The 27,884-nt window shown below is 42.6% G+C and overlaps 1 protein-coding gene across 1 annotated transcript in view; it reads right to left on the bottom strand.

The window, feature by feature from the left end:
* Nucleotides 1-27,884, bottom strand: part of MYO10 (myosin X) — a gene marked incomplete at its 5' end in the record, with an annotated part of 170,062 nt that overhangs the window by 82,422 nt on the left and 59,756 nt on the right. Inside the window, 1 exon segment of the mRNA XM_082479786.1 lies at nt 16,155-16,313. Within this exon segment, the coding sequence (XP_082335912.1) occupies nt 16,155-16,313 (159 nt within the window).

Here is a 27,884-nt window from a genome sequence, read left to right as displayed (position 1 = left end):
GAAATGCGATCATTTGCAACAGTCTATTCACAACACTGTTCATTTTCTCAGTCACCCTCTATCCACGTCAATATATTTTTCCAATGGAGTAAAATTAAGTAAGGTAGGAGGTAACATTAAGCATGTTATCGCCAGAATTTCCAGGACATTTCTGGGGCACGTGAAACTAACTGATATATTGTACGGTGTGTGAGGTGTTACCGCTGTGATAACTAATTTCATTTTGGTTTCCACCCTTTCTGCAGTTACAAGCTGGAACCTGGCTTCAGCATCCCTGCTGGGGGCTTGTGCAGAGTCAGGCTGAGAAGCCTCCAGCCCTGTGACATGGTCCCCAGGTACAGAGAGATGCTCCGCCAGCAGTCGACCCTCTTGCAGTCGATGGGAACCAGCTGAGAAGTTGACAGCAGGACTGGGGCTCTCTTCGCCTCCGCAGCACCCTGCCCAGAAGGGGCTGGATAAGGCAAGCAGCAGCACCTTGCACGCCACCAAAACACAGCCCCACATGCTCCTCCCATGGCCACCCTCTTCTCCAGCAAGCCACTGTGGGGACACTCACCTAGACCCAGGCACCATCAGCTCCTCCACGTTCTCCTTTGTCAGTCCCCGCCACAGCATTTACAGTCCACATCCACGCCCCCCCCCCTTCTTCTTCTCCTTAATTAACATGTAATTATCACTGTGTATCATCTCTCCTTTCTCACTGTCACCCTGCTGTTACAGTCCCCATTATCCACCTGTTCGTCCTCCATCAGACTCAACCCAAGTAGCAGTTTTGAGCTTTTGCTAAGGGGACTACAGCAGCGTCCTTGAGATTCTGACAATTTTATTAGCTGCGAGGGGAATACTCCTCCTCACTGTAACTCAAGTACCTTTTACAGGGCTGTGAACTTTCAGTCTGCGTGTTTTATAAAAACCCCCATGCTGTGCAACAGCTCAGAAGGTTTCATCAAGAGGAAAGATACCATTTCAACACGAGATCATATCGCAGGGCAATTACAGCACTGAGGCAACAGCTTTATTTCCTGGGATCATCCCCTCTTGGGTTCTTAAATAACTAACGAGGAAGTTTCCGAGAAGGAAATTCCTCAGTTCGATATGTATTTGGGCACAGACTGCACAGGCAAAGATTTATGAGATTTTTTTTTTTTTAAAGTTACATGAATACAGTGCAAGCACGACCAATAAAAGAGACTGCTACGGATCTTCCTCTTTACCTTATTAAAGTCTGCCCAAAGTATTACTAAAATTACTGCAGGAATCCCATCACAACAGATGCCATGGCAAAGAGGCAAATAAAAAAAATCCCCACGCAACACGATACCATCTAACTTTATAACTGTAAGCATCCACTCTATAGCTTCTGTGTGATCAAGTACCTGACAGAACAACCATGCTCCCCAATCTTTCTGTGATAAAGCACTGGCAAACCTGCACCACCGATGGCTATAATCTGACTTTTCTTGCTTCTACTGTTTCAAACAGTAAGAGGCAACAGCAGCCCACCTCTGCACAGACTCGCTTAACACGAGGCAATCTTTCACATGGCTTAAGCATAACTTTTTTAAAATTATATAAACACTTCCACAATATTAGTCATTACTGTGAATAAGAAAAGTTTTTTATTAAATAAAGTCAGCTGGCTTCATTGCCTCATAATTCATGAAAGGTATCATTCAGAAAAAGGTTATGGCAACAACAGAAACCTGGTGAGTAGCAAAAACGATACTGTCAAAAACAATTCCTAAATCACCTTATGGAGTAATGCTTAGGACATGTGACGATTTTAAAAATTCCTTCTCTCTCTCTTTTTCTTTCAGCAAAAATGTAAAGAACCACCTCTGCTGAAATAGCTCCGATTTTGTGGTTCCAGTCTTCTGGTGCTTTGAGTACATATTACCTCTTCGCAGAACAAGTTAAATGCATGCACAAATTGCCACCAAATTAGGATGATACAAGATGGAACAAACTCAAGCCCTCAAAAAAACAACTTCCTCATCCCAAGGCAAGATCACAAAACTGCTATATTCTTCACAGACACAGCGGATCAGATTCATTATCTGTCAAGTGTCATAATCCAACCCACGAGCAGCCACAACTGCACGGACTAACTAGGATTCAGCCGGTCCAGGTGAAAGTTCCACCTGAACCCAAGGTAGTTCAGCAAGGTACCGATAAGCTGAAGCAGCACCCTTATTAAAAACTATTCCCCTTATTTAAAAAAAAAAAGTTCCCATTATAAGACAAATCTTCCCAAAGCCTTTGTAAATTTCCCCTGGGATGCTCACCAGCAGCAAGATCTGCTGCAAGAATCGTTTCCTACATCACTTCTAAACTTACTACTTTCCCCATCCAGTAACACACCCTCTAACTAGCAGCAGTATTTTATAAACAGTAGGTCCTGCTCCTCCTTGCCTCTACCCTGGCATCTTTAAGAGCCACGAAGCCAGGGACTTGAGGCGCGGGGGCATGACCTGTGGCCAGATGCAGAAGATGACCGCTTCACCACCTCCCTGTTCGCAGGGTTCTGCTTCCCCTCCCCGGGGGGACCCCGAGCAGCTCAGGGCTGTTCAGTGGATGGGTATTGTCTCCTGAACACCATTTCTGCACCAGGCATCATCACAGGGCACCCTCAAGCAGTTAACAGTCAGAAGTAGGATCTCCAAATTACTTTATTATGCTAAAATCACAAGGCAGCTACTCGGATGAAATTTCAGAAAAGGTATTTTCGCACAATGTCACTTCCACTTTGCTTACAAGAGAGTGAATTAAATTTTCTCTTTGTTGTTTGCAGTTTCTAATCTGATTCTCACAGTCCGTAATTACTTATTTTAATGAAAGCACTCCAAAGCAGTTATGAATAGGAAAAATGCTCGCGCATCTGTCGGAGCACTAGCAAGCACACAGGATTTCTGAAGATTTGCAGCTGAAATAGTTTGAGAGGTATTTCAGAGAAACACTCCGTAGAGCTCCTATCACAAGCCTGACTTCTTAAATCCTGTGGAATGAACAAGACAGTTTACTTTCCTCTGTTATACAACCCACTCAACACTTCAGACAGAACCACACACAAACTCTTGAATTACTTTGTTACAGACTAAACCAGCAACAACTTGTTATCAGATCACCGCTAATATATTTATTCAAACCCAAGAATGAATGGAAGTCGAGTTATTCAGCCTTGATACCCAATGCAGCACTTTGATTACCATATTAAAAGGTTGGGCTCCTTTTCCACTTTCAAATTTTTACTGAAATTTTACATTGATAACACGTCTCCCAAAACATTTTTGGTCACAAACCACAGACACTCCTCCTCCCCCTTTTAGCACAAAAAGAGGAAATAAGATTGTTTGCTGATCCTCTAAGAGGACTTTCAAAATTAGAAGTTCCAGCCCTGTCTTCTCAGCTAGACATTCAGGAAGGTGATGGCATCACAAGAGTCAAAATGAAAGATGTACTTGAGAAAAGAAGAGATTTTTTCACCAGTTCTCCGAATGCTTTTTCTGTTTTGCCTGTTGCCTTCTGATAGCGATCAGCTCTGAACCTGTGTCTTGAAATCACCCCAGACTTCTTCAAACACTCAAAACCAATTAGTTCTTTAACAAGGTTCAAGAGCTCACAGAGATTTCTGATACCCACAGAAATACTCTAGAAACACTTGTGATGTCAGAGTAGTCCTGTCTAACATGAGAGGCTTTTTTGTTTTGTTTTGTTTTTTAAGGAAGACAAAATCAATTTACTTTAGTTTGATGCCAAACAAATGTAAATGATGTAAAAAGCTTTACTGGTTAAAATGCACTTTTCCAAGTTAATTTAAAATTACAAGAAATAAGTTTGCAATAGATGAACTAAATACAATTTGAAATATCTTTCCCACGTAGAAAAGGCTTTTGGAATTAAAGAGGAAAAACTAGAGTAAGAAATTTCCCCTTCAAATTTTTTCAGGTTCTCTACACAGAAAAGGCAACGAAAAAGGAAAGTGCCGTAAAGCAAGATCACGTCATTAATCCTATAAACCAAACATACTACATATATCAGGACCACCTTGCTCTCCATCTATTCCCCTTCACAGATGCTTTTTGGGGTTTGCTTCATATCCAGCAACAATCCACCTTCCACTCTTCCCTTTTATGTCAAGACTCCTGCATCTCCACAATAACTTCTCTATTTGTGAAGATCCTTTATGACTTCTGTGTTTTACCCAAGCTTTCTCTTCCCATGTAAGGTCATCAATTTTTCCCCAGACTGTTTTTCTCATGACCTCCTTTCACCCTCTATATCAAGGTACCCCTCTGTACTTCCCAGACTTCTTGCATGTCAGACATCCCATCATCCCATTCCTCCCTCTTTCCTAGAAAAATAAATAAATAGGGGACAAAAAGGAGGAGGGGGTGGTGGTGGTAAAAAAAGGACTTAAGAAAAGGACTTTATGGAGGTTGTGCCTATCTCATGCTCCAGAGAGAGTGGGAGAGAAGGCAGGAGCAGCCTGGAGGACTCTGCTAAAGGGCATTATGCGCTGCTCCTAAACCAAGTCTTCGATATCAAACAGTCACAACAGAAATTAAAACTCCTTGCACTATTAAAACAGGCACAAGGAGACCGCATTCCTCAATTTCTATCATCGTGTTTCTTCAAGGACACTAAAAATCAATATATTCTTGGAATTAAGATGCTTTGTTACGGATATATGCATCAACTTTGAGAAACAGCACTTTGTCCAACTCTCTCAAGAGCACTTTAAAGACTTTCTGCTTTGGGACAAGAAAAATCTCCTTATAGAAACGAAAGCATGTTTACAGATGCCTCAAAAATTATGTTTCTAGGCTGTTTTTGAGCAAATCCTGACTTTCCTAGAATCACTTAAAGAATTGCTTCTGTGTCTGAAAAGTAAGGTGGGTGGTTTTTTTTTTTGTTGTTTTTTTTTTTTTTTTTTTTTTAAAGGGGTGTTAATATCAACCTGACAATTTATTCAGCAAGTGTTATTTTTCCGGGCTTACCCTTAATATATGGGAAACTTCAAATAAAACTGCTGTGCAACTGGCTCACTAGAAAGCTACTTATATGTCACTTTCAGACAATGTATGAGAAAAGATTTTTATCACTGTTCCACACAACTTGCGTGTCTCTCACACCTTTAAGTCAGCGTGGCTACAGTAACTTTACCGAATTACAATACCAGTGCTTTCACAGGACATGCAGAGGCAGACAACATTTGAAAGACCACACAGCAGCCCTCAAACTTCGCTACATTTTCAACACCAAATTTCAAGGTGTCAGGATGCAAAATCTGGGAACAGAAGAGTTTGCATCACGCTGCAGACGCAGCCTCCATCGCCCCCCGTTCTCTCAGGTAATCACGACCGAGTTTATTCTGAGGCACAGACAACTAGGTCAACCACCACATACACGTCAGCATAAAAAGGAGAAAGATGGCTGGGCCATATTTTGGTGTGCTTTTTAGGGGAGGGAGGCAGCAGAAGGGGCAAGGGTATGCCATAAAGAGGATGATAATTAATGGCCTTGTTCTTGGTAGGACCCTGATTTATCCTCTCTGTGGCAAGTATACCCCCTCTTTCAGCTAGTCCCATGCTAATTTCAGTGGGACGGGATCCAGTTGCCTCTCTAAATTATAAACCAAAATGTCTGAATCCAAGCCCCTTTCTTAAAAACCATAATCAAAGTGAAGCACTAAACTACAAGTTTAGATGTTTTCAACCAATCAAGCCATTTCTAAGATGGAAATGTCATACTCTATAATCATCCTTACATGCTTGGGCTTCTGCAGCCCTCACTGTGTTTGGTGACTCATGGTGGGTTTCCAACTGCCCGAATTTACATGAGCTTTGCTTTTCTTTATGTTTGTGTTCCTTGTCAACGTGCACAATCTTACGACACCTAAATTGTCCTTTTTTCTTCTCAAGGTCAGTTGTAGAACTGATTGCAAAATGAGCCGTTTGTGAACACAGAGGCCACACTACAAATGCGGGAGTCAGCATCGTTAGGGGAGGACCTTTAGACGGGAACCAGAACACAACAGAGAATGTCACTAAGAAGACCAGGAGCCAACAGGCAGCTACCTACATCCAAGACCCATCTGCTAAATGTTCTCCTTGTCACTGTTTTCAAAAAGCGTCTTCTCAGCAGGTTCACACTGCTTAGCTGCACTTTCCCATGTGCTTCAGCCCACGACGTAAACTGCAGCAGCCTCTTCTACCAACTGCCTCCCGGGCAGCCTTTTCCCTTCCTCTGCTGAGTACAGATCAGATCCAAGGCATAACAGACCACGGCATTTTCAAAGCCAGGCTTCATGCTTGTTTTCACTGGCACAGCTTACAAGAAAATTTTGGAGTAATTTGGGATTATTATTTTTTTTTTTTTTAATATGTGATTCCAGATGATCAGAGGCAACTGTTGGGCAGCAGCATACCCTATTAGACGCATCATTGTCTGTTAGGTTGACCCTTCAACCCAACTTAAGTGGCCTTAAGCTCCCCTTGGTACAAAATTAATGGTTGGACTTGATGATCTTAAAGGCCCCTTCCGACCCAGACGATTTCTATGATTCTAAGAGTATTAAGCAACACCACCCTGTTCCCAAGCCCCTCCAAAGGCAAAGGCTATTCTACCTCTTCATGAAAAAAGGGGTACTTTGCAACCCAGCTACCTTAACTTCTAAACTAAGTGAATCCTTCCACTCCCTACAGCTTCGACCGTGCACATTCATAGTGTCCTTGTTCCAGGCAGCTAACCGAAGCTGCCTAGATCTGTCTATTTCTTAAGGCCTAAAAACTGGGGTTTGGTCACCTTAGCCGCCGATGTAAATACCCAAAACAGTGCACACAGGCAGTCACATCTTTCAGCTTAACTCCACAGAAGGCTCAGAGATGGTAAAGAACCCACACAAAACTAAGAGCTCCCACAGGCTGAGAGATACACTTAGAGCTTAATCTCATCTTACTTTCCCATTAATTTTCTCCTGCTGAACAGACCTTTCCATGCGGATGGTGATACTCGAGGAAACTCTGCGAGTGTTTTCCAGAATCTGGACAAAAAAAATCCAGCTGGGAAATATGAAAACAATATAAAGAAAGCTGATAAAAGAGCATGGTTACAGCCAAAGATAAAAACCAAAACAAGAAACAATAATATTGATGTCAGACAGACACATTTCCTTATTTCAGAAATTCACAGGTTTCTGGCAGTATTTCTCCTGTATAAAAAGTATCAAATCTCCTTGGTTTTATTACATTTTTTTGCTGACTAATACAATACAATCTCCACCATGTAGCAGCCCTATATACTGGATGTCAGGATAATGACCTTTTGTGCATAGACTGTTTATATAAACAGTTATGGAAGAGTATCTCTCTTCGCTATTGCCAAGTGGAGAGAAGAGGTGACCTCTTGAACAAAAAACCATGATCGATCACAACGAGACATTGATTTTTGCCATTTTCATGGGCTGCAATACAGCATGTGAATGTAGGTTTGCACAGCAGACTGTAGCAATCTGTGCGCACAAGTGCACAAGCTTAACTCTAACCAGGGGATCTCTAGCTCAAATCAGAAAAGGCCCCACAGAGAGCGGAGACCCCCATGGCCCATCACTTCATTTCAAATGGCCTGTGGCCACACGCTAGTTCTTCCTGCTTTGTTATTGCACAATGCTCAAATGAGTCTTTCAAAGCTGTCTGAAGGTCTAATTCACCCTCCAGCAAGGAAAAAAAAAAAAAAAAAAAAAAATGGTCTTCCTTCCTATAGATTCGTCTTGGGAAGATGAAGGGCCTTTTCAGAGAAAACACATGCAAATGAAAACAAAAATGCCAGTGTTCTAGAGACACTGGAGAAATATATATTACCATATATCTGTTTCATTCTTGCTGCGACTATTTTACAGACTGATATCCAGATCTTCCTAACTTCCATGGTCCTTTAATGTTTTAAGACCTCTTCTATAGAAAGGGCTTTTTTAGGAGAAGAGCAGGAAGAGCAGGAATTACGCTTTAACAGAGCATGAAAACAGGAATCAAAAGCCAGAATAACTGAAATCTAAGTCCATGCCAGGTAGCTTGTTGGATGGCACTGAATTGCTGCCAAATAGCTGTGGGTCTAGAAATCAGCACTAAGATGGCAAACGGTATTAGCAGTCAAAAGTCTGCTAAATGGAACTTTCGGACTCCATATGCTTTTAAAAGGAAACACCGGCAGACATCAAAAGGAAAAGCTGAAACTGCTTTGCACAAAATGGACTACATCTTTTTAAATAAAAGTAACAGACTGGCTATGAATCAATAGTCCATTTACACAGGTAGACAATAGCTATAAAATAATTTAATTCATTCTCAACTAAAATGGGTTGTCAGTGGCCTTTCGAGTATTAAGCTGCTGGAATATGTGAATGAATAAGGCAGCTGGAGAGTGTAGTACAAGCAGTAAATTTTGTGCGGCTTCCTTTACAGTCAAAGCCCAACTCACGTAAAGAAAACATGTATTGGTGGCAGACAAGCAGCTTACATTTTGGAGTCCAAATTCCTTCCCTCCTTTCAACGCCTTTGCGGGACTCGGGGCAACAGACCTTAGAGAAAGGAGCCAAAGCTTACCTGCAAGTGAGGCGAAGGCGCACGCAGAAGCGTCCAGCGCCATTTGTAAAAGCTCTGACTGAATGGCACTAAGCTGCTGTCGACACTTAGGCAAACAACTGAAGAATGTTCCTTTTGATTCCGCATGTCGGTCTACTTTCTGCTCTTAGCTTATAGAGTCAGCAGTGATATTCAATAAAGGTGTGGAGAAAACAACACGAAATTCATATGAAGAGTGGTTGAAGGAGCTGGGACTGTTCAGTTTGAGGAGGAGGAGGCTGAGGGGAGACCTCATCACTCTCTAGAACTATTTGAAAGGACACTGTAGAGAGGTTGGTGCTGGTCTCTTCTCACAGGTAATTAATGACAGAACAAGAGGGAATGGCTTCAAGCTCCACCAGGGTAGATTTAGAACATTAGAACATTTTAGAACATTAGGAAAGAATTTTTCACAGAAAGAGTAGTCGGGCATTGGAATAGACTGCCCAGGGAGGTGGTTGAGTCACCATCCCTGGATGTGTTTAAGAGACGTTTGGATGTGGTGTTGGGGGATATGGTGTAGGGGAGAACTTTGTAGAGTAGGGTAGATGGTTGGACTCGATGATCCCAAGAGTCTCTTCCAGCCTAGATGATTCTATGAAAACAAGCCTTCAAATCTGAGAGGACGTTAGCAATATATACCACCACCAATGACAAAAACCTGCACAAGATGACAGATTTCTTCTTTGCAGTTTTCAATATGAAGTTAATGTTAAACAGGGCTTAGGTATCATTCCAAACTCAGGGAAGTCAACAGGAATTGACCCTGCTGACCCTGCATGTATTATTTATTCTCCTACCAACCAAACAAATGAGCATAAAAATACTGGTACAGAGTAGACAGAAAGAAGAAGTTTTTTGATGTATTACTAAAACTTTGACCTCCTTCACCTCCCCATCTGTCTCACTGAAACAGCCCACTGATGACAGAGGCTGAGATCCCTACTGCAGCCTATACACACAGCAGGTTACCAACAAGTACCTAATGTGCTACAAACCACAATACAAATACATGTGTTTGTGTAGCCGTTGCATACATGATAGTGTACTCAATTACACAGACCTTTTTAATGGTAACATGTTGATCACACCATCCTCAGGTTGAAATATTTGCAAAGATCTGAAAATATGCACCTTTAAAATCCCCAGTATTTTCAGTTGTGAGGACAAAGTTCAGGCAAACTCTTTACTGTTGTTGTTGATATCATTATTAGCAGTCCCACAAGTTCTGCAGTATGGAGGAATTCAGAAGCAAAGCTGGTTAACCAACCGATGGCATTTGCTTACTCCTTGTATCATTACAGCTATGTTCTCCCTCTAACATGTATTAAAAAAAAAAAAAAAAAAAAAAGAAAAACAAACACAAAACAATGATAATTGGTCTTTGGCAGACAATTGCTGATCTATAAAACTGGCCATCCTTTAGAAATAGCAATCACCAGAAATAAATTCCACTAGATTTCCAATTAAAAGCCTGCTGTGTTTATATAGATCTTTGTCTGCTGCTCTCTAGTAACAGATGTGAAATGGAAGCTGTAATTAATGCTTGGAGACAGGAACTCACTTTGAACTACATTTTGAAAACATTATCTGATGTGTGTAAGCATAACATGCTAATTATGGAGGTAAGTAGCTATGTATAGACATTTGTCATGCATTCTTAGCAATGGTGTTCTCTGCAGCTCCACTAAAGGAGCTGGGGGAGAGAATTTTCCCCATTTCCCCAACGGCATAGGAAGGCATAGAAAACACTGTGATTCATCAGCACATTTTAAAAATTTCGTTACTGTAAAAGCAGAGCAATTAAATAAACAGAAGTTTCCTCACTGACCATAGAGCAGATCCCGCAAACTGGTTACTTGTGACTGCTGGAGAGCACTGGATGCTTGTGGAGAGGCACTCCGCAACCACAGCTGGGCTGCAGACAACACCAGGATAAACGCAGTTCTAGGAGCTCGTGTAACTACTAAGGACTTGGTCTAAATGTACATGTACAATATTTATATATATTTTATGGTACTAATTAATGACACAACTTGTGTGTACCATTGTTTGGGTTTTTTTAAGTCAATGGCCCACACTTACGTGTACCAGGGAGCATGACAGGCCAAAGACCAAGGCTGTTGAGCTGTCCAGGATGGTGTATGGGTCCTAAATAAATATTCTTTTTAGGTGCAATTTCTGCAGGGAGCGCATCCACATTTTTCCACTTAAGAAATCAGTCATGGCAGGTCTTGTCTTTGTAAGCAAACACTTTGGGGCTATTGTCTTCTACTGATCTTCCTTCGTCTCTCTGCCTCCACCTACGACTTGTGTCCATGGTAGAGGACATCCGAACAGGAGTGCTTTCAAAATGTATGAATTACGTCTGTCTGTGTGTACTAATTAGCCATGACTTTAGTGTGCCCTGCTATTTTCTCACTACAGCATGCAGCAACATCCACTTCCCGCTGACCGTCGTAACATGGCACAGAGCAACTGCACTGGATCTGAAATGAGTTTCACTGTACTCAGGAAAAAAATGAATATGCAAAACCCTAGACAAAGAAGTCACCAAGAGCAACTGACCCAGATACTAAAGTGTCTGTGTCTGCAAACATAATTCAAAAAAACCCCAGCGGTGATTATTGATTAATATTGCACAAACATCAACTAGTTGCCTCAGGGAACTCTAATGACTTTGAGGGAGATAAATTATCTAATTACTGCAAGTTTAACAAACTACAGCTGAACATGCTGTGCTGCTAAAGGAAACAAACACAAACAGATTTAAGAATTGATGCATAAGTAACCGACTATACCTTTTAAGAACAGATAACTGAGGCTTCAGGGTAGTGAAGTGGCTAGGAGCTCTGCAAGCAACCTTGTCAGGGAAGAGACAACTTTTCCATTTCAACACTTTTTTTAAAAATCAGAGAAATGTTGCTTTCTCATCCAAGTTATTCCATGTTTGTTGCTTCAGCTGAAGAGAGAAAGGAAGCCGGCCATGAAAACTGAGCTCCTAATTACCATCATCCTCCCTCTGATGTGGATGTGGCTGGTACAGCATTACATGTCTACGTGGCTGGTACAGAAGTTTTTATACATACGCATACAAACCTAACAGATGGTTATAATTATCGGCGGGCAAGCTGCAGCCCTAATTGGAAAGTGAGCAAAAATAGGTTGTGTTCCCTCTCACCCTTTCTGGCCACCACACCCAGCTGCCGGACAACCTGGAGGACACTCTCCCCACCAGGGACCGAGGGACCGCCGCGCCCCAGCCCAGGCGGCACGCCGGCACGGGTACGCGTTCTCCACCTAAACAGGATGGGCACGTGCCAAGTCATCACCGCTTCAAAGTGGAACGCGCCCACCTGGCACTTCAGAGCTTAATTCAAAAGGAAGAAACGAATCAGATGTGCTTTGAAACTTGTTTATTGCTTTGAAACTTGTTTATTGCTTGAGCGCAGGCAAACGAGGGTGGATCTGACCTGCCGAAAACCTCCATACTGACCTGCACAATGTATACTGCAGCTATTTCCAACTCGCCTCTCGCCTCAGCAAAAGCTGCTCTCTGATCCTCTGGTCTGCTCCTCTGAAATTCGTCGGCCTGCATCAGTAACTAGCCGCTGGCCACAGGGACAAGACAGCCACGGCTCATCCCAGGGCCAGCCCAAACACCGTAATTTCTGCATTTTGCAGCACCATCCAGGCAGCGTGGTTCACGGCGTCCCCTCCAAGGCTGAGCAACGTGTACTCAACTAAAAGTAAACCAGAATCAACAGCTTTGGAAACAACTGGCCTTTGAACAGCGACAAGCTCGGCCGCCGCAGCACTTCCCCTCTCCACACGGCGTGCCCCGTGCTGTCCTGGCTTCACAGGCAATGAAATCCCTTGTTCGCCCTCACAAAAGGCTCCGTTTTCAAACATGGGCACCTTCTGCTTTTAGCACTGGTGTTTACCTCTCCGTACTTTGCCACACACCAGCCTGGCACGCAAGCTAATCTGAGCATTCAAAGATGGGGGTTAAACCTTGTATGCCGATGTCCAGGAGCTGGACCTCCCATATCGGGTTGTTCCTGATGAAGTAAAGTGTGGGAGGGAGTAGCGATGAAAACCCCTGCACCGTATGATCACCACCATCCTAACTCTGCTCCTTCCCCGGACAACAAAAGCGGCGATAGCCCAGAAGCAAACTTTTAGATAAAAGCAGTATTAATCAAGAAACCTGAAAAAAATACCAGACAGGAGCCCGCTTTAAATAATCAAGGAAGGGCTTGTACATCCCATGCTCCTCACATGCCAAAAAGGGAAAGCATGCACTCTTTTTTCTTTCAGGGAAATTCAGACCAAAAAAAAAAAAAAAAAAAAAAAATCACAAGCAGACATCACCAGACTTGACAATGATACAAAGAGATGGCTGCACATAGACACAAACAAATTTTGTCATTCACCTTCTCACTAACAGCACAGATTCAGCTTTGAGCCTCAACTCATTAAGCACAGAGCCAAGCGTCATTCACGCTATGAACACAGTCTGTATGCTAAATCAATATTCCTCCCTCCTCCAGAAACAGCAAGAAATACAGAAAATCCTCTGCTGACCCTTTATAGCTGCAGCTGTTGGCAGCAGCAAAGAAAGTCACTGACATGTTTACAAAACTTGGCATCCATAGCAAATAACTTCATAGCATTAATTAGGAAGTAGTGAAGAGTTTAGGAACACGGGTATGATTATGTGAGACAAAGATGTTATTAAGTATAGGAAGATTAAACTGAACTTGAACATTTGAAGATACTTAAATGCTCCTTTCTAGAGAAACAGCTCCTCAAATACAGACAAACGCATCAGTTAACAGTGGAAGATTTGCATCAACAATTGTCTTCCTGAGAAAGCAACTTTTAATTGTTTCTTCTGTATTTTTGAAATTATATATACTTTACACTACAATTTAGTATATTGCACTTCATATACATTTTTTGTGCGTGTGAAGAAGCAAGCCCCAAAACTTACATCCTAATTGAGGGTACAGAGGTGCTTCCCGGTCTCATGGCCACTGCCAGACTCAAAAATCACACTAATATGCTTGTAATACTACAGGCACATAACTCAAAAAAAGGCCAGCACACACCTTTGCCTATCTTCTCCCCCCAGGCAGGATGTGGACAAGGAGGTGCACACAGCTGAAGTAAAGAGGGACCTGTAAGCTAAAAGCCAGGACACGGCAATTATACGGTGGTTGATATTCACGGATCACAAGAAGTCTTTCAACGGGACGATCAGCCCCTAAGCTCGGAGTGGAGAGGGGCACATGCCTTCCTGACTTATCCCTAACGCACACGGGACAGATTCGGCCAAGGTGCCGAGGCGGATACAAGAGACAGGATGTCCACTACACCGATGGAGCAACTCCTGGCCAAGGGAGAGGAGTTTTTGGAGGGAGGGAGAAGGTAAATGTACAATCTGGAAAGTTTTGATTGCTCCTGGCACTGACTCCAGTGGTTTCTACTGTCCTGTACAAGAACTAGTCTAGTCCCAAAACAGAATGACCAGGAATCTAATTTCTTCAGCTGCAAGTATGCCTTCAGCAAAGCTAAACTTAATGCAGCTTTCAGGCCTTTTTCTTCTTTAACATCAAACATTAAAATATGGCTGCACTGTTCAAAACAGTTAAGAAATTTTGGCTTGAAAAGACACGGCTCATTTGGCAACGCCAATACCTCCTCCTGCAACACATGCTCATATATCTATCAAGTTTTCATAACATTATTCAAGCTATTTAATCAGGTTTTCTTGAGGTTTCTGTTCCTGGAGGCCTGTCCTGTTAAAACACTGCCATCGGCACAAGAGTAGGGTACACCAAGGAGGTTCTTACATCAGGTCCTGGTTACGCATATAAGTCAGAGAGGCTTTCATATACATTTCAACACACACCTTTTTTCCAATCACCTTTTCAATTATTCTTCAGGTGAGCTGGACTCAAAAGAGTAAGCAGTAAAATTCGCAAAGCTGAAGGGACGACGAGTATTCAGCAGCAACTGAAGATCTGTCATTATTAACAGCACACAAACCTGTTTGTCTAGAAACGTACACCGCACTGAGCACCAAGTAGCAGAATACCCCAAACTTGCCTTGACAAGCTAAGAAGTAAGCTAGGACATGTCTCTTCAGAGCAAGGCTATTCTTTGCCTCTTCAAAAAAAATCACCACCTTTTACGCACATGCTTTTTAAGAGGGAGAAAGGCTGACATCCGCATCCCACATCCAAGTACATGCAATTGCTCAGAAAACGAATGTTTTTTATTTTGACTCACATTGATATTGTATTCTAAGCTAATAATGCTGGTGGAAAACTAAACTCTTAATGAGTAGCTTTTTTTTTTTCCTTCATACATGAAAGATTGTTCATATATGGTACTCATTTTTTGTTTACTGATTTTTCTGAAAGGCAAAATGGTTCATTTGTTTTAAGAAAAAACATACATGACTTCTGCAAAGAGAACTACCTCAACGTTTAAGATTCTCTGTACTAGCCCCTTTAAAGTTAATGTACAAAGGCACATATTTTCCTTCTGCCCTTTTTTTGCTTTATATCATAAAGAAATTTCTACATATGGGGATTTTTTTTTAATATTATGTTTATGTTTAAAAACAAAGAAGCCAAACCTAATTGATGATGCTTAGAATAAAGCATGTATACGGCCAAATCAAGGGTCTAGACAGGTGAAGCAAGCAAAAATTATTTATATTCTGTAATTATTAATTAAAAAAAAAAAAAAACAGCAGAAAATCAACAACTGAACCACTGAAAAATGAGATTTCACAACCTGTAACAGCAATTAATATTGCATATATCTGTCTCATATTTAGTGTAGTTTCAGATTTAGGAAAGATTCACATCTAGTAAGTTCAAGATTAATGAAAATATTTTAAGAGCAGGTAAATCTAATCACAGAACCCTTCATTACAGAGCTGGGAAAAAGAATTCTGTGTAGACGAATTCCTAGTTTTTGAAACTGTTGAACAGCTGCCTGTTCTCACACACCCCAAACTCCGACCACCTGTATCTAAAGGCACAGGTCCTCGGCTTCATGAATGCAATACCATCCCCCTTCTACTACAACAGAAAAGGGGATGCTGATCAGAACTGGATGTTGGCCTGATGGGATCTCAGATGACAGTCACACATTCGATCCCACCACATCCTCTCTGGTGACACACACAGCCCATAGCGTTGGGGCAGAGAGTCTAAAGGAGAAGAGAAAAATGAGAGCCCTCTACACAACTGTGTCACTGGAAGTGTAAAAGCGTATGGAGCATGCTGTTTTTTCAAGGTTTCCAATGGACTGCCTGGCCAGCCCTGAACTACCTTCTCCTTCCATCGCTGTTGGCGAGAAGTCGCTCGATGAGGCACATTTCAGCTCTATGTGGATACGCAAAGAGCTGGAGAACGTTAGGAAGGGAGATACCACAGAACAGCAAAACACGCGCAGCACTTATCCATTCAAAAACATCCCCTCTGGATATTTTTCTTAATTTTAGAAGAAACTTACATAGATTTTATCTTGCTGATATCGCTGGAATAAGTTGTGCATAATGGAGCCTTCATGGAGATCTACGAGCGCTGCCATGTCTTCCACGCTCTCTGCGCTCGTTTGATGCATAGGCGTTACTTTTTGGTGTGTGATCGTGCTCTGTTTATAAGTGAATACCTGAAAGAGGGGAAACAAAGAAAATATAAGCACCAGAGCACACATTCAAAAACTCCTATCCGAGACCGGAGCTTTCATACCCAGTCATATTCCCTACCCAGTTTATCACTGTGCAGACCTGTAAAATATACCAGTCTGTGAGTCATACCTTCTCCTAAAGCTTCTCTGACAACAATTGAAGCCCCAAATACGTGCATGGGGGGGTCATGTGAAACTAGCAGATACTGACAACGCACACAGAGGACTGTAAGGTCTTTTCCTTTTTAAGGGCAAATGTAATCTCGTTTCACACTGGACTATGGTTAGACTCCATCAGGAGAAAAATAAACCAAGCAATAATCATTACCAAAAATTCCAAACCCAAACAAACAAAAACCCACTCCTTACAGTAAACTCAAATTACTTTGGGAGGAAATGTTTTACAGTGTGCAAAACAGTAAATGAAAATTATTGCTCTAACAGGCTGCAAGTGTTTATATGTTTGATCTGAAATCCACTTAAATGTTCCCATTCAATCCTCTGGTCAGGACCGCTGTCGGGTTGAGCCATTATTCCCAATGCAAGCAGCAGGCTTAGTTCACTGTGCTGCAGATATTGGAAAATGAATAGGCGAATCGATTTCTAATTAATGCAGTTTTGAGACAAATTTCTGAAGCCTGTTCCAAACAGACAGTAAAAGCTCTAAAAAAAATCCATAATTTAAATACTCACTCGGAAAACACTTCTACGTATCTGCTATAAAACTATCACAAATACGCTCAGAAGATGTACACATCCCCAATCTAGTTAAATAAACTTTTATGAATACTAATGATATCACTAAAGACTATAAAACAATAGCTTTAGAATTCAGCTTTCCATTTCCTTTTAACATCTTGGCAACTCATCCTTATAGACATGTGTCTGCATCCCATAGCCAACGCTACTCAGGCAATACTAGTCCCTGCTAACGTCACCGTTTCGGTGTAATAAAGTCAAGTATGGGGTTTATGTAAATACTTTAATGATGTGAAATATTAAAAAAAAAAAAAAAAAACACACAAAAACAAACAACAAACCTTCCAAGACCCTTTAAAAGAATATTGATAAAGGCGATGGAAGAAGCAGAATAAGCGGCAGCCGGAGTGCTGGCGAGCACTGCAGGACTGCGGGGTGGGGATCCCGCACCGCTGCCCCATGGATGGGGTAGCACCAGGGGCCACGTCCGCGTGGGAAGAGAAAACCCCTCAAATGATTTCAGCATAAAACCAGACGTCTACTCCTGGTAACAAAAGACTGAACAAGGACGGCTGAGGCCATTCAGGAAAATAGTGATTTTGTCTGTCCGGCTGAGACGAGGGAGAAAAAGAAGCTGAAGAAGCAAGAGGCTGAACGCAGACCGTCCTCCGCATCGGAGCTTCTGCGCTCGGATATCCCACCAGCTGACATCAGGAGAGCTGCCTGATGAATTTCATTCATTAAAATCGTATGCTGGGTGTGCCAAATGCTGGCACAGGCTGTCGCACCATTCCAGCTGTCATTCGCACTGGCACAAAGCATACTGGGGGAAGGCGGGGGGAGGAAGGAGATCCAGGAAACAAATTTCTAACAGGTGCTGGAAGGCAGCACGGATGTTGACAGGACACGCCAGCAAACCATCAGAAAGTTCCCACAGATTCAGAGCGTCCGAAGCGCAATCCCTAACTGCGAGAAAAAGACAGACACGGAGAGATCTGAGCCATATTTCGTGGTAAACAACCATCAAGATGACAGGACAAGTGCTCGTACAGGGCAGAGAGATGCTGACAAGGATGGAGAAAGTAACCACTTGGTACATGATCCAGGGGCAAGTGGTCCAGATACCTAACAGACAGAACAAATGTGAACAGCATCAATTGACAACAAAACTTTGAGACTGAAAACAGCATTAGCAGTCCCAAGACTAACCACACAAAGTGCAAGCTGGAATTAAAGGTAATTACGTTTCAAGTGTAATAAACTGAAGTCCCTAGTTGGAAGAACCATGACAAAAAAAAAAACAAAACAAACACACAACAAAACCCAAAGGTCATACTGTAGAACAAAGAATATTGTTAATCTGGAAGACTTGGAAATAAATGGGATTTAAGGAGAGCAAATTCTAGAAAAGTAAGCAATTTAACAGAAGTCATGTATCAGCATGGAATTAAAACAGAAAAATAAGAGTCAATAAGAGAATTAGGAAACCAGAAGTGGATGGCACATATCCTGTGGGTGCGGCTCATGTGAACATGGAGAGGAAACAAAACATCACTTGTAGGAGGAGAATTTTTGTATTTGTGATTTCCGTTCTTTGATATGTGATGCACAGGTTAGGAGGGTAAGCAGAGCACTCCATACATCACTACACGCTTATTAACATGAGGAATTAATAACGCACCGAGAAAAACAACATGATGGTTGACTTGAAAGTGGCAGGACCATCGTAAATGGTCTTTGCAGATTCATCCCTCCCACTCACACCCACTAGTTTCTCTTCTTCAGGCTGGTTGTTCTCATGCTTCCAGCTCTTCCCAGCCTTGCTCCCTTGTTTGGGTGAGGAAATGGCTCTGTGAGCTGACTCAGAGATAAATCCATGTCAACCAGCTAGAAAACACACCGACCGGTCATAATGGCTTCCACCCAGACCAGAACAAAGGAGAGCCTCTTCCCCAACACTGAGGAATTACTTTTCTGTTACTTTTAATTTTTACCAGAGCCATGCATCCTTCAGATTGCCTAAACCCACTGTAAAACTTGGTTGAAATCATCTCACAACATCAAAGTCGTCAGAGAGGGCAGCTGGATCATATGTGCAGACCTCATTTCCTTAGAACGGGCTTTTAGCAGTGCTCCTGCTCAAGCCCTGGAAGGCCTGCTTCGTTTTATTCCATCTTGACTCACGCCTTCACTGGGACAAGGACGTGAAAAAGCTACCTTGAACTTTATCGTTGGTAATTAGAAGGTCGCGTTATGAAATATTTCGGCAGATGAAATCCTCAGGAAATAGGAACCAAGAGGCATTCTGCGGGGTCAGCATGCAGAAGAGGAAGATGAACGAGTTGGCTCCTGAACTTCAAGAGGAGCCCATTGGTAAAGCGCAGGAGTGTCCATCCTCCAGGATCTTGCCAGCATTTCTGGAAGGTCAAGTAAAACATGCAGGAAGCTTGGAAGATTTAAGACAAGCCTAAATGAGAATTCAGCAAAAATTTCTTTCCTCTCAAGATATAAATGGTCCAAGATAACAAACATGCTGAATACATGGAAAACTGTAAATTAATCCCTAAAGAGACAGCACACAAAATAAGAACTCTCAAAGTTATTATGGAAGTGAAAATTAGAGGTTGAGATAGGAAGGAGCAATGCAAAGAACAACAACAAAAACAACAAGCTCAAGAAAGACAAGATGAAACAGCAAACGTAGCTAAACAACAATGAAGAGCATTTCACCAGGAAAGGAGAACACCACTTCAAAACCACTCGACTGTCCCTACCATGGCTTACTCATGGCGTGATGAACACACCAAGAAGGGACTCAAATGAGGAAGCAATCTGAAAAGCCAGGGAACCAATGCGACCAAGGTCCTTGGGTAACACGATAAAAAGCTGTAAGAGGCACTCTGAGGTTCAAAAATAATGGCCAGATATTAACAGCTTGCTGAAAGGAGAACCCACACCCGAGGGCTGGAAGAACGCTGTTTTGTGTCTCTTGAAGAAGAAAGAAAATATGACTGAAAAAAAGTAATCACATGCTACTGAGTCAGATTTCTTTCTCTAGTAAAAAAGGAAAGATGGAAGAGACGGGTGGGAGAGGACAGGAGTATGTGAATGAACATTACACTTTCTGCATGTCACACTGTTTTTAAAAACAAACCATATTGGTCTGGTTGTGACAGCCTGTTTCAAGGCTTTGGTGACACGACCCCATGTGCTGATTCATGTCTGTTCAGAAATCAACAGGATTATGAGCCCGATTCTATTCTCTCCAGAACTGGGTAAAATTCATCAGCCTGGCTGTGACAGGGACATACCCAGAGCAGCATCAAGGCCTGCCTGCTCAACCATCGTGACACCCGCACCACTTGCCAGACCTGCCTTAGGACACAACATCAAGCCCCAAATACTGAGAGTGAGAACTACACTCCTAATTCCCAAAAGTACTATCCAGATGAGAAAGAAGGAAAGGTAGAGAAAATTAATTCGTCATCTGACAGAGAGAACATTAGCTTTAGACATGAGACAACGGAAAACAAAGTTGGTGTGCTGCTGAGGTTTTCCCTCCAACATCTCCGGGATGTGGGCACGGCTGCATTGCACAGACGGGACAGACTCCCATGTCACCCTCTGAAACACCATCCAGATCCCCAAATGCTGCTGCAGGAAGCGCCTTCTCTTTGCTGAAGACGCCAGTCGGACACTCTCTAATGCACCGTAGAAGGCAGAGAACTTACAGCAGCACGCAACGAAATTAGAGGTGAGACTGCAGATGAGCACGAGGTAAATGGGGGTTTGGCAGTTGATGTTTTGTGAAGGGGTTTGTTAAGAAATGGTGGAGCAACATAAATAAATAAATAAATGAATAATTTCTTAAAGGACTCCGTCTGGAAAGCCAACAACTCCTAAACCACATCCTAAGGCAAAGACATGAATTGAAAATGATGGCTTTAGCAACTAAATAGATCATTCTTCCCTATTCATAAATACCATATCTATTCATAAATGCTGCTGCATGAGCAGTGCAATATTGTACTCAACAATGTGCAAGCATTTGTTACATAAGGCTGTTATCTTTATATTTGATTCAGAAAAGCATTTCTTGTGCTCCATGCAATTTGTAATAACTAGTATTTTACATGAATATACTCTTAAAATTACAAGTGAGAAAGTAAAGAAAACAAACCACCAACAAATCAGGAGTTTGAGGCACATTACTGCAATTAAATTAATTTCACTGATGCTTTTTAAAGAGCATGAAAACCACCAGCATGAAGACCTTAGTATTACCCACTTCTTTACATTGAAAATGATATTTTTATCCTGCACGATTTATCTGGCATGAGAAAAAAATAAAAAGTCTTTCAAGTATTGCATTTAAGGGCAGTATCACAAAACAATGTCTAATTAATTTTCTGCACTGACAAATTACCCCTAAGCTCAAGATCTAATGGAAACTGTACTTTAACAAAAGATTTAATTTGTAATACAATTTATTAACACCAGGAAAGAACGTCAGAGTGGGCCCTCAATGACAGGAGCACACATGCTTTCTCTCTCAGTGTATCATTTTGTGACATGATGCCAAGTGACAAAAATCCCTGCTTGAATAAGGTCATTAAATGGTATCAAGGGATTTCACAACAGCTGAGTCAATTAAGTTTAGGAGAATGCTGAATTAAGTGCTTAGGTAAAGCACATCAAAAAGCCCCGCACAATCCCCTTTTCTTCCAAAAGCTACAAATCACAGTTTGGCTTTCCAGTCTGCACCGAGCCAACACAACCGAATTCCTCAGGGTGCTCTTCACAAGCAGCTGGATTTTTGGTCAGATGCTGATGATCAATATTGGATGGGAGGAAGGCAGAAGGTCCTCTAAAAGTCTTCTAATCAACAATTTGGTATTTGACTAATGACTGAATCGTCATCATTTTAGCAAGATTTCTGTGCAATTTTTATTTAAGGGCAGAAATAGGTTTGTCTGTATCTCGGAAGCTCTGACCAAGCTAGAACGTTACCGAATCTGATCAGCTACTGAAAAGCTCACGTATTGTGAGCATTTTAGAACAGCCCCTTCTGTACAGCGACCTGAACCCTCTTGGGCCTCTCCCAAGCACAACCCCCAGTCAGTGCAGGCTCAGGTCTCTTTCTTTAATTCAAAGACTGAGATTTGGATTGGAGCAAAGGGTGGTGACAGGCACAGTCTACCCACCGCTGCGGCTTCTGGACGGGGAAGGGACGCCTGCCCACAGCCTCCAGCCTGGACCATCCCTCACAGCCACCACCCACCATGCGGGGCAGCAGCCATTTCGGCCGGTCACATGCCGTCAGCTTCACCACTGATAACACACACCAGACGTGGTGGAGTCCGATCAACGCCGGGTACTGCACGCTGCGGTGCTGGGGAAAGGCTACCCAGCTTGGCACATCCCCATTCGCTGGTGGTGGTGCAATAAATAAAGAGTTTGGGATTTTTTTTTTTTGGTAGGGGTAACAAAAGGAGCAACCAACCCCCCTCCGCTGCCCTTTTCTACATAAGAAAACTTTTTTGAGCCCTAAGTGTACTCTACAAAGTGCAAGGTATTACAGAAGATAATACTGATATTCGTACATGGAAAAAAAGAAATATCAAAGCCTTGTCATGCACTTGGTTTAAATTAAGTTGCTTGAATCCATATAACCAGAGGGATAATGTAAAATATGTTAGTTTAAACATAAAATTCAGTAAGATAGGGAAGGAGAAAGCAAAGACGTATTGTACAGATGCCATCCTGGAGATGGGTTTACTAACAGTAGAAGATACAACCAAACAACCAAATATTTTTCAATAACGCCTATGATATTGGGAAACCAACTACCAGAGCATCTGGCCAGCCCACAGACACCAGAAAGCAAAGCTAATCATGACCCAAAACCTGAAGCCATCAGCCTTCCTGCCGCTGCCCCAAAGGCTGCTCTACATGGAGTTTTTCCACAGGGTTAATCTCAACTGCTACAGTGATGCCCAGGAAAATCCACACAGCTTGACAGCGACTCCAGAGGACTTGGCTCATACTTTCAAGATATCAGTGCCCTCAGTTTTCTAAAGCAACTTCTTGCTTATGGTCACTGACCCCGCAGCAGAGAGATGAGCATAGCCCAGCAAAACACACAGCACTATATAGAGAAACATCCACTTAAAAAACTAATTTTTTTTTCATTCTCTGCTGTTGGTCTGAACTGAGGATCATCATTTGTGTTTCCCTCGTGTTTAGAACTTACAAGAATGCAATAAATCTTACAAAATGTCTTTATACATGAGTCCAAGCAGAAAAAAAAGAGGCCTTGGGCTCACATTACAAGCTGTGGAATGCAGCATTCCAGGGAGAAAAATAAATCACAACAAGCCCAAGGACCCAGAGGTTAAAAACAAAAATAAAAATCTTGTAAGTTTACCCTTTTTTCCTGGAGAGCTCTACTGTCTAAGTAGATACTTAACATATAGGACAAGGAGGCTCTCTTATAAATCAAAAGCAATTTAAGACCAAATGTAAAGCAAATTAACTACTGACATTTTAAATTCTATAGTTAATCATGACAAGACTGCGACCTAGGTAATGTTTTTGTCTGATAATTTACTATATCTCTGTAACAGCTGACCTTAGACATCCATTCCACTGTCCCAAAACAATCTTTCAGGCAACAAGATGTACCAGGGCCCAAGGTTCGCTTTGATGCGGTATAAATTTATTTTTTTCAAAGCCAAAAAGAAAAAAAAAAAAACCACAATGAAGTTTCTTATCTATTAAACTATAGAGGAAAATGAAATAATTTTACGTAAAGCTTTTACTGATGTCAAGAAAAAAAATATTACCAACCAGTGTCTTTACTAACGTGACTAACACTGTAACTAACATATTTCTTCAAGTAAATACGCCCCACACACATGAACTGAGAATCAGCTTATTTACCACCCGCTTTGTAAAATTCCTCCCCATTTACCCTGGGAATCACCCCACAGCCCAACCTCCCTTCCCAGTTAGATGTTAATCTTGACCTCTAATGCAAAATGTCTAAATGTCCGCTTTGCACGTTACTGTACCTACACAACCCATCAATTGTGTATAATCCTGTGTCCTTACCTCTGTCCTCTATACTTCTATCCTCTGTCCTCTAATCCTTGCCCCCTGCTCACTTCAGTCCCAGCCATTTTCACTCTTCATTCTTGCTCCTATTAATTGAAGTTCTTCCAAACCCTTCCCGTTAGTCCCCCTTTCATAAAACCTCTCAGACTTGCTGGGGCCTGGGACATCTGAGTCAGGAGCTGCTCCCAGATTCAAGTGCTGGAAGCCTGTCCCAGTACCCTCCCCCACCCTCTCCCCAACCTCCAGCGGTGACACCACCAGTGACGGTTTGCAGCACCTCCTCTGAACGGCTTTCCTACTACAACTTCTGGGTTGTCTCACCCGCACAGAATGTCCCTCGTTGCTCCTGAGCTCTGCAGCGTGGGGCAGCATGCTGCCTGGATGGCAACTCTGGTCATCACCACAGAAGAGTTCAGCAAACCCACTAAATCACACCTCTTTGTTCTTTTCCTATGCGTTGACCACTGTCAATAAGCTTGTCTGATCAAGACTTCCCACGTAACGCCTATTCCACAAGACGTATTTCAAGGCAGTTTATTCCACACACCGACCTGTTTCCGTTCGTAGACAAGCTCTATCATCAAGTACGAACAAGCTTCCAATTACAGGTTCAGCGCTTATGACCCTTCAATTGGGCTTGCCTACACAGACAATGAAGAAATTTAATTCAAATTAAACACATCAATTTTACCTAGATTATACTGTAGTAAGCCTCTAGGCAGTCCATGCTAATTCTTACAAGAAAAAAAAAAAAAGTGCATTTTTTATTTAATTTTCTTTGCAAGGAACCTTGCATAACCTATTTATACAGCACCTGAAGACACCGCAAAGCTTGATTTTTAAGAAGCCCACCTACAAATACCATGACCACGGCACTGCAGAAAACGTGAAACATTCCTGGCACGTCACCAGCACTCGCTTCACCACAGAAAAGCGTTCCTTTCTCTTCTTGAACCACGAAGAGGAGGGATTGCAGCTGCCCAGGCTTTCCCAGAACACCGGACCAAGTCAAGTAGTCCAAGGGCAGGGATGCAGGAGACGTACCACAAGACGGCCCTTAGCTGGTCAACAACAGGGTCTCAGCTGGAAGCCAGCTTTGACCACGCAGCAAGCCAGGGAAGAGGCCTCTGACCTGCAGGGCACTGCGAGATGAGGCAGAGAGCAGATCCCAGAATGCAGCAGAGGAATGGAGGAAGTTTGGGCGTACGATCCCCGTGGGTTCAATCCTCCACCTGGTTTAGGACACCCCACCAAAGGCACTGCCCCAAGTCAGCGTTACTGCAAGCAGCACCCAGTAAACAGATGTAGCGACAATACTCCTTTTGCTTTCAATGCGTACTGCCTGAACTAGCTCCAAGGACAGGGGGGTGAAAATTGATGGTTTCCTCTTCTCAGAAGGAAGACCAAAACACAAAAAAAAAAACAACAAAACAAACCAAAAAAAAAAACACACACACAAAAAATCTCTCACCTTTTATACATCATTTTCCACACAATGTAAAGTGCATCTATGGACGATGCCAGGAACTGAAAGCATTAGCTTGACTGTCAACATCAGTTAGAGCTCAAGTGAAACTCTCAATTTCAAAGTCATATTTATTCAATGATTCATATGAGATAAACAATGACTATTTGCAACTGAATGAACAAGACCGTATTTGAATAAAATGCCCCACTGACAAGAACTGGAACAACTCTGTTCAATAAACAGCCTACAAATTATACCAGCTTTTTTGAGGCACAAGGCAATTAATCTCAGTAAGTCTTTTTTTTTCTGAAAAAGAAGGGGGGGGGGGGGGGGAAGAAAGGAAAGAAAAAAAAAAAAAAAAAAGAACAACCCTGCAGGCAGCTGACTGGACTACCTCCGAGTCTGGAATAGGAGCAGCCTGTGTGGAGCACCGCAGTAATGAAACAAGAGGCCACACTTACATGGAAGCTGGAGCTCCCAGGGGCCATCCCTGCAAAGCAAGCCTTGTCCCGGCCGAAGGCTGGCCGGAGAGGGCGATACTCCAACAAGGCCCTCCGGGATGCCAAACAAAACCTCGCCATGGCGAGCCTTTTGGCCTCCCTCCCTCTACCTTCCTCTCAGCCCAACACTTCATACAAACGGACCCTGCCCAGGTAGCCACCATGACCTGCGGGTGTCGATGGTACCCAAACCCTACAGGGACCATCCCCGTTCCCCCTGTCACCAGCCCACAGGGACACCCAGGGGAACCAGGGGGCTGCCTGGAGAGCAGCCTCCAGGCACAGCTGCTTGGGGTAAAGCTCTCGTCAGGAAAGTCTGTAGCAATTATCACCACTGTATTATTACTAAGCCCAAGGAGGGCCTTCCACAGCACCACCTATGAAGGTTGAAAGTTGAAAGGTCCTTGCCGTGCCCTGGCTCCGGCTGGTCCCCCCAACGAAAGTGGACCACGGCCCCCTCAGCAGAGGCAGCTGGGAGGAAAGAAAAAGAAAACAGAGCCAGAAAGGTGTGTTTGGGTTTTTTTTTTTTTGTTTGTTTGTTTTTTTTTTGTTTTGTTTTTTTGTTTTTTTTTTTTTTGTTTTTTTTTTTTTTTACACCAAAATGGATGGTCTTGCTGGCAAACTTCATAGAATCATAGATTTAGGTTGGAAGGGACCTTAAGGACCATCTAGCTCCAACCCTCCTGCCATGGGCAGGGACACCTCCCACTAGACCAAGCTGCTCAAAGCCCCATCCAACCTGGCGTTCAACACTTCCAGGGATGGGGCATACACAACTTCCCTGGGCAACCTGTTTCAGTGCCTTATCACCCTCACAGTAAAGAATTTCTTCCCGATACCCAACCTAAATCTACCCTCTTCCAGTTTGAAGGTATTAGCCCTCATCCTATCACTACACTACCTGATAAAGAGTCCCCTTCCCATCGTTCCTGTAGGCCCCCTTTAGGTACTGGAAGGCCACTATAAGGTCTCCCCAGAGCCTTCTTTTCTCCAGGCTGAACAACCCCAACTCTCTCAGCCTGTCCTCATAGCAGAGGTGCTCCAGCCCTGCAACAGGCTGAGACACCCTAGAGCTTCGGTTTCCCTCACTCCTCCCTTAGCTCCAGCCACCCACAGGAGAAGCTGCAGGTTTACATCTCACTCACCGTAAAGCAAGAAAATGATACCAGCAGGCATCATTCACAAATCCAGTGCTGAAGGCAAAAACACCCAATGCATTGAATGTTTCTAAAGCCATTCGCGAATTAAAAGATGTGACAACTTGCATGTGCATAGAGGAAGTTCATACACACATAATCTCAGCTTTCAGATCTCCTGACAACATTTAATTATAAAACTCTCATAAATTAAGTGTTTCCATTTTATTTTAGTTTCTCCAAATCTTGGCTTGGTTTCTCCTAGTGTAAATACTGCACACCCCAAAGCAACAATATTCGATTGTACTCAAATAACTTTTTTAATCAAACAACTTTTTGTTCACAACAGCAATATGTCTGCTTCAGTAGGACATTCCTGCCTTCATTTAAAGAACAGCTTTTAGATCTTTCTGTGTTGACAGGTTTCTGGAGAAGCAGAATGGGCAAGAGATTCACAATAGGCAAGGGGTTAACATGAGAGTGAACTGGCAGAACTCTGAAATTACCTTTCAGTGACTACTTTCCAAGATAATTTTGATGCAACTCTGGTGAAATTTAGATAGGAGTCTTTGCTTGCTTAAAAAATATAAAAATACTTTGAGTTTTCTTTGCTTTTATGTTACAAAAATAAGAG

The sequence above is a fragment of the Vanellus vanellus genome (assembly GCF_965231255.1).
Source record: "Vanellus vanellus genome assembly, chromosome: 2".
NCBI classification, from domain to species: domain Eukaryota; kingdom Metazoa; phylum Chordata; class Aves; order Charadriiformes; family Charadriidae; genus Vanellus; species Vanellus vanellus.
Note: the sequence above shows the minus strand (reverse complement) of the source record. Positions and strands in the feature narration are given on the sequence as shown.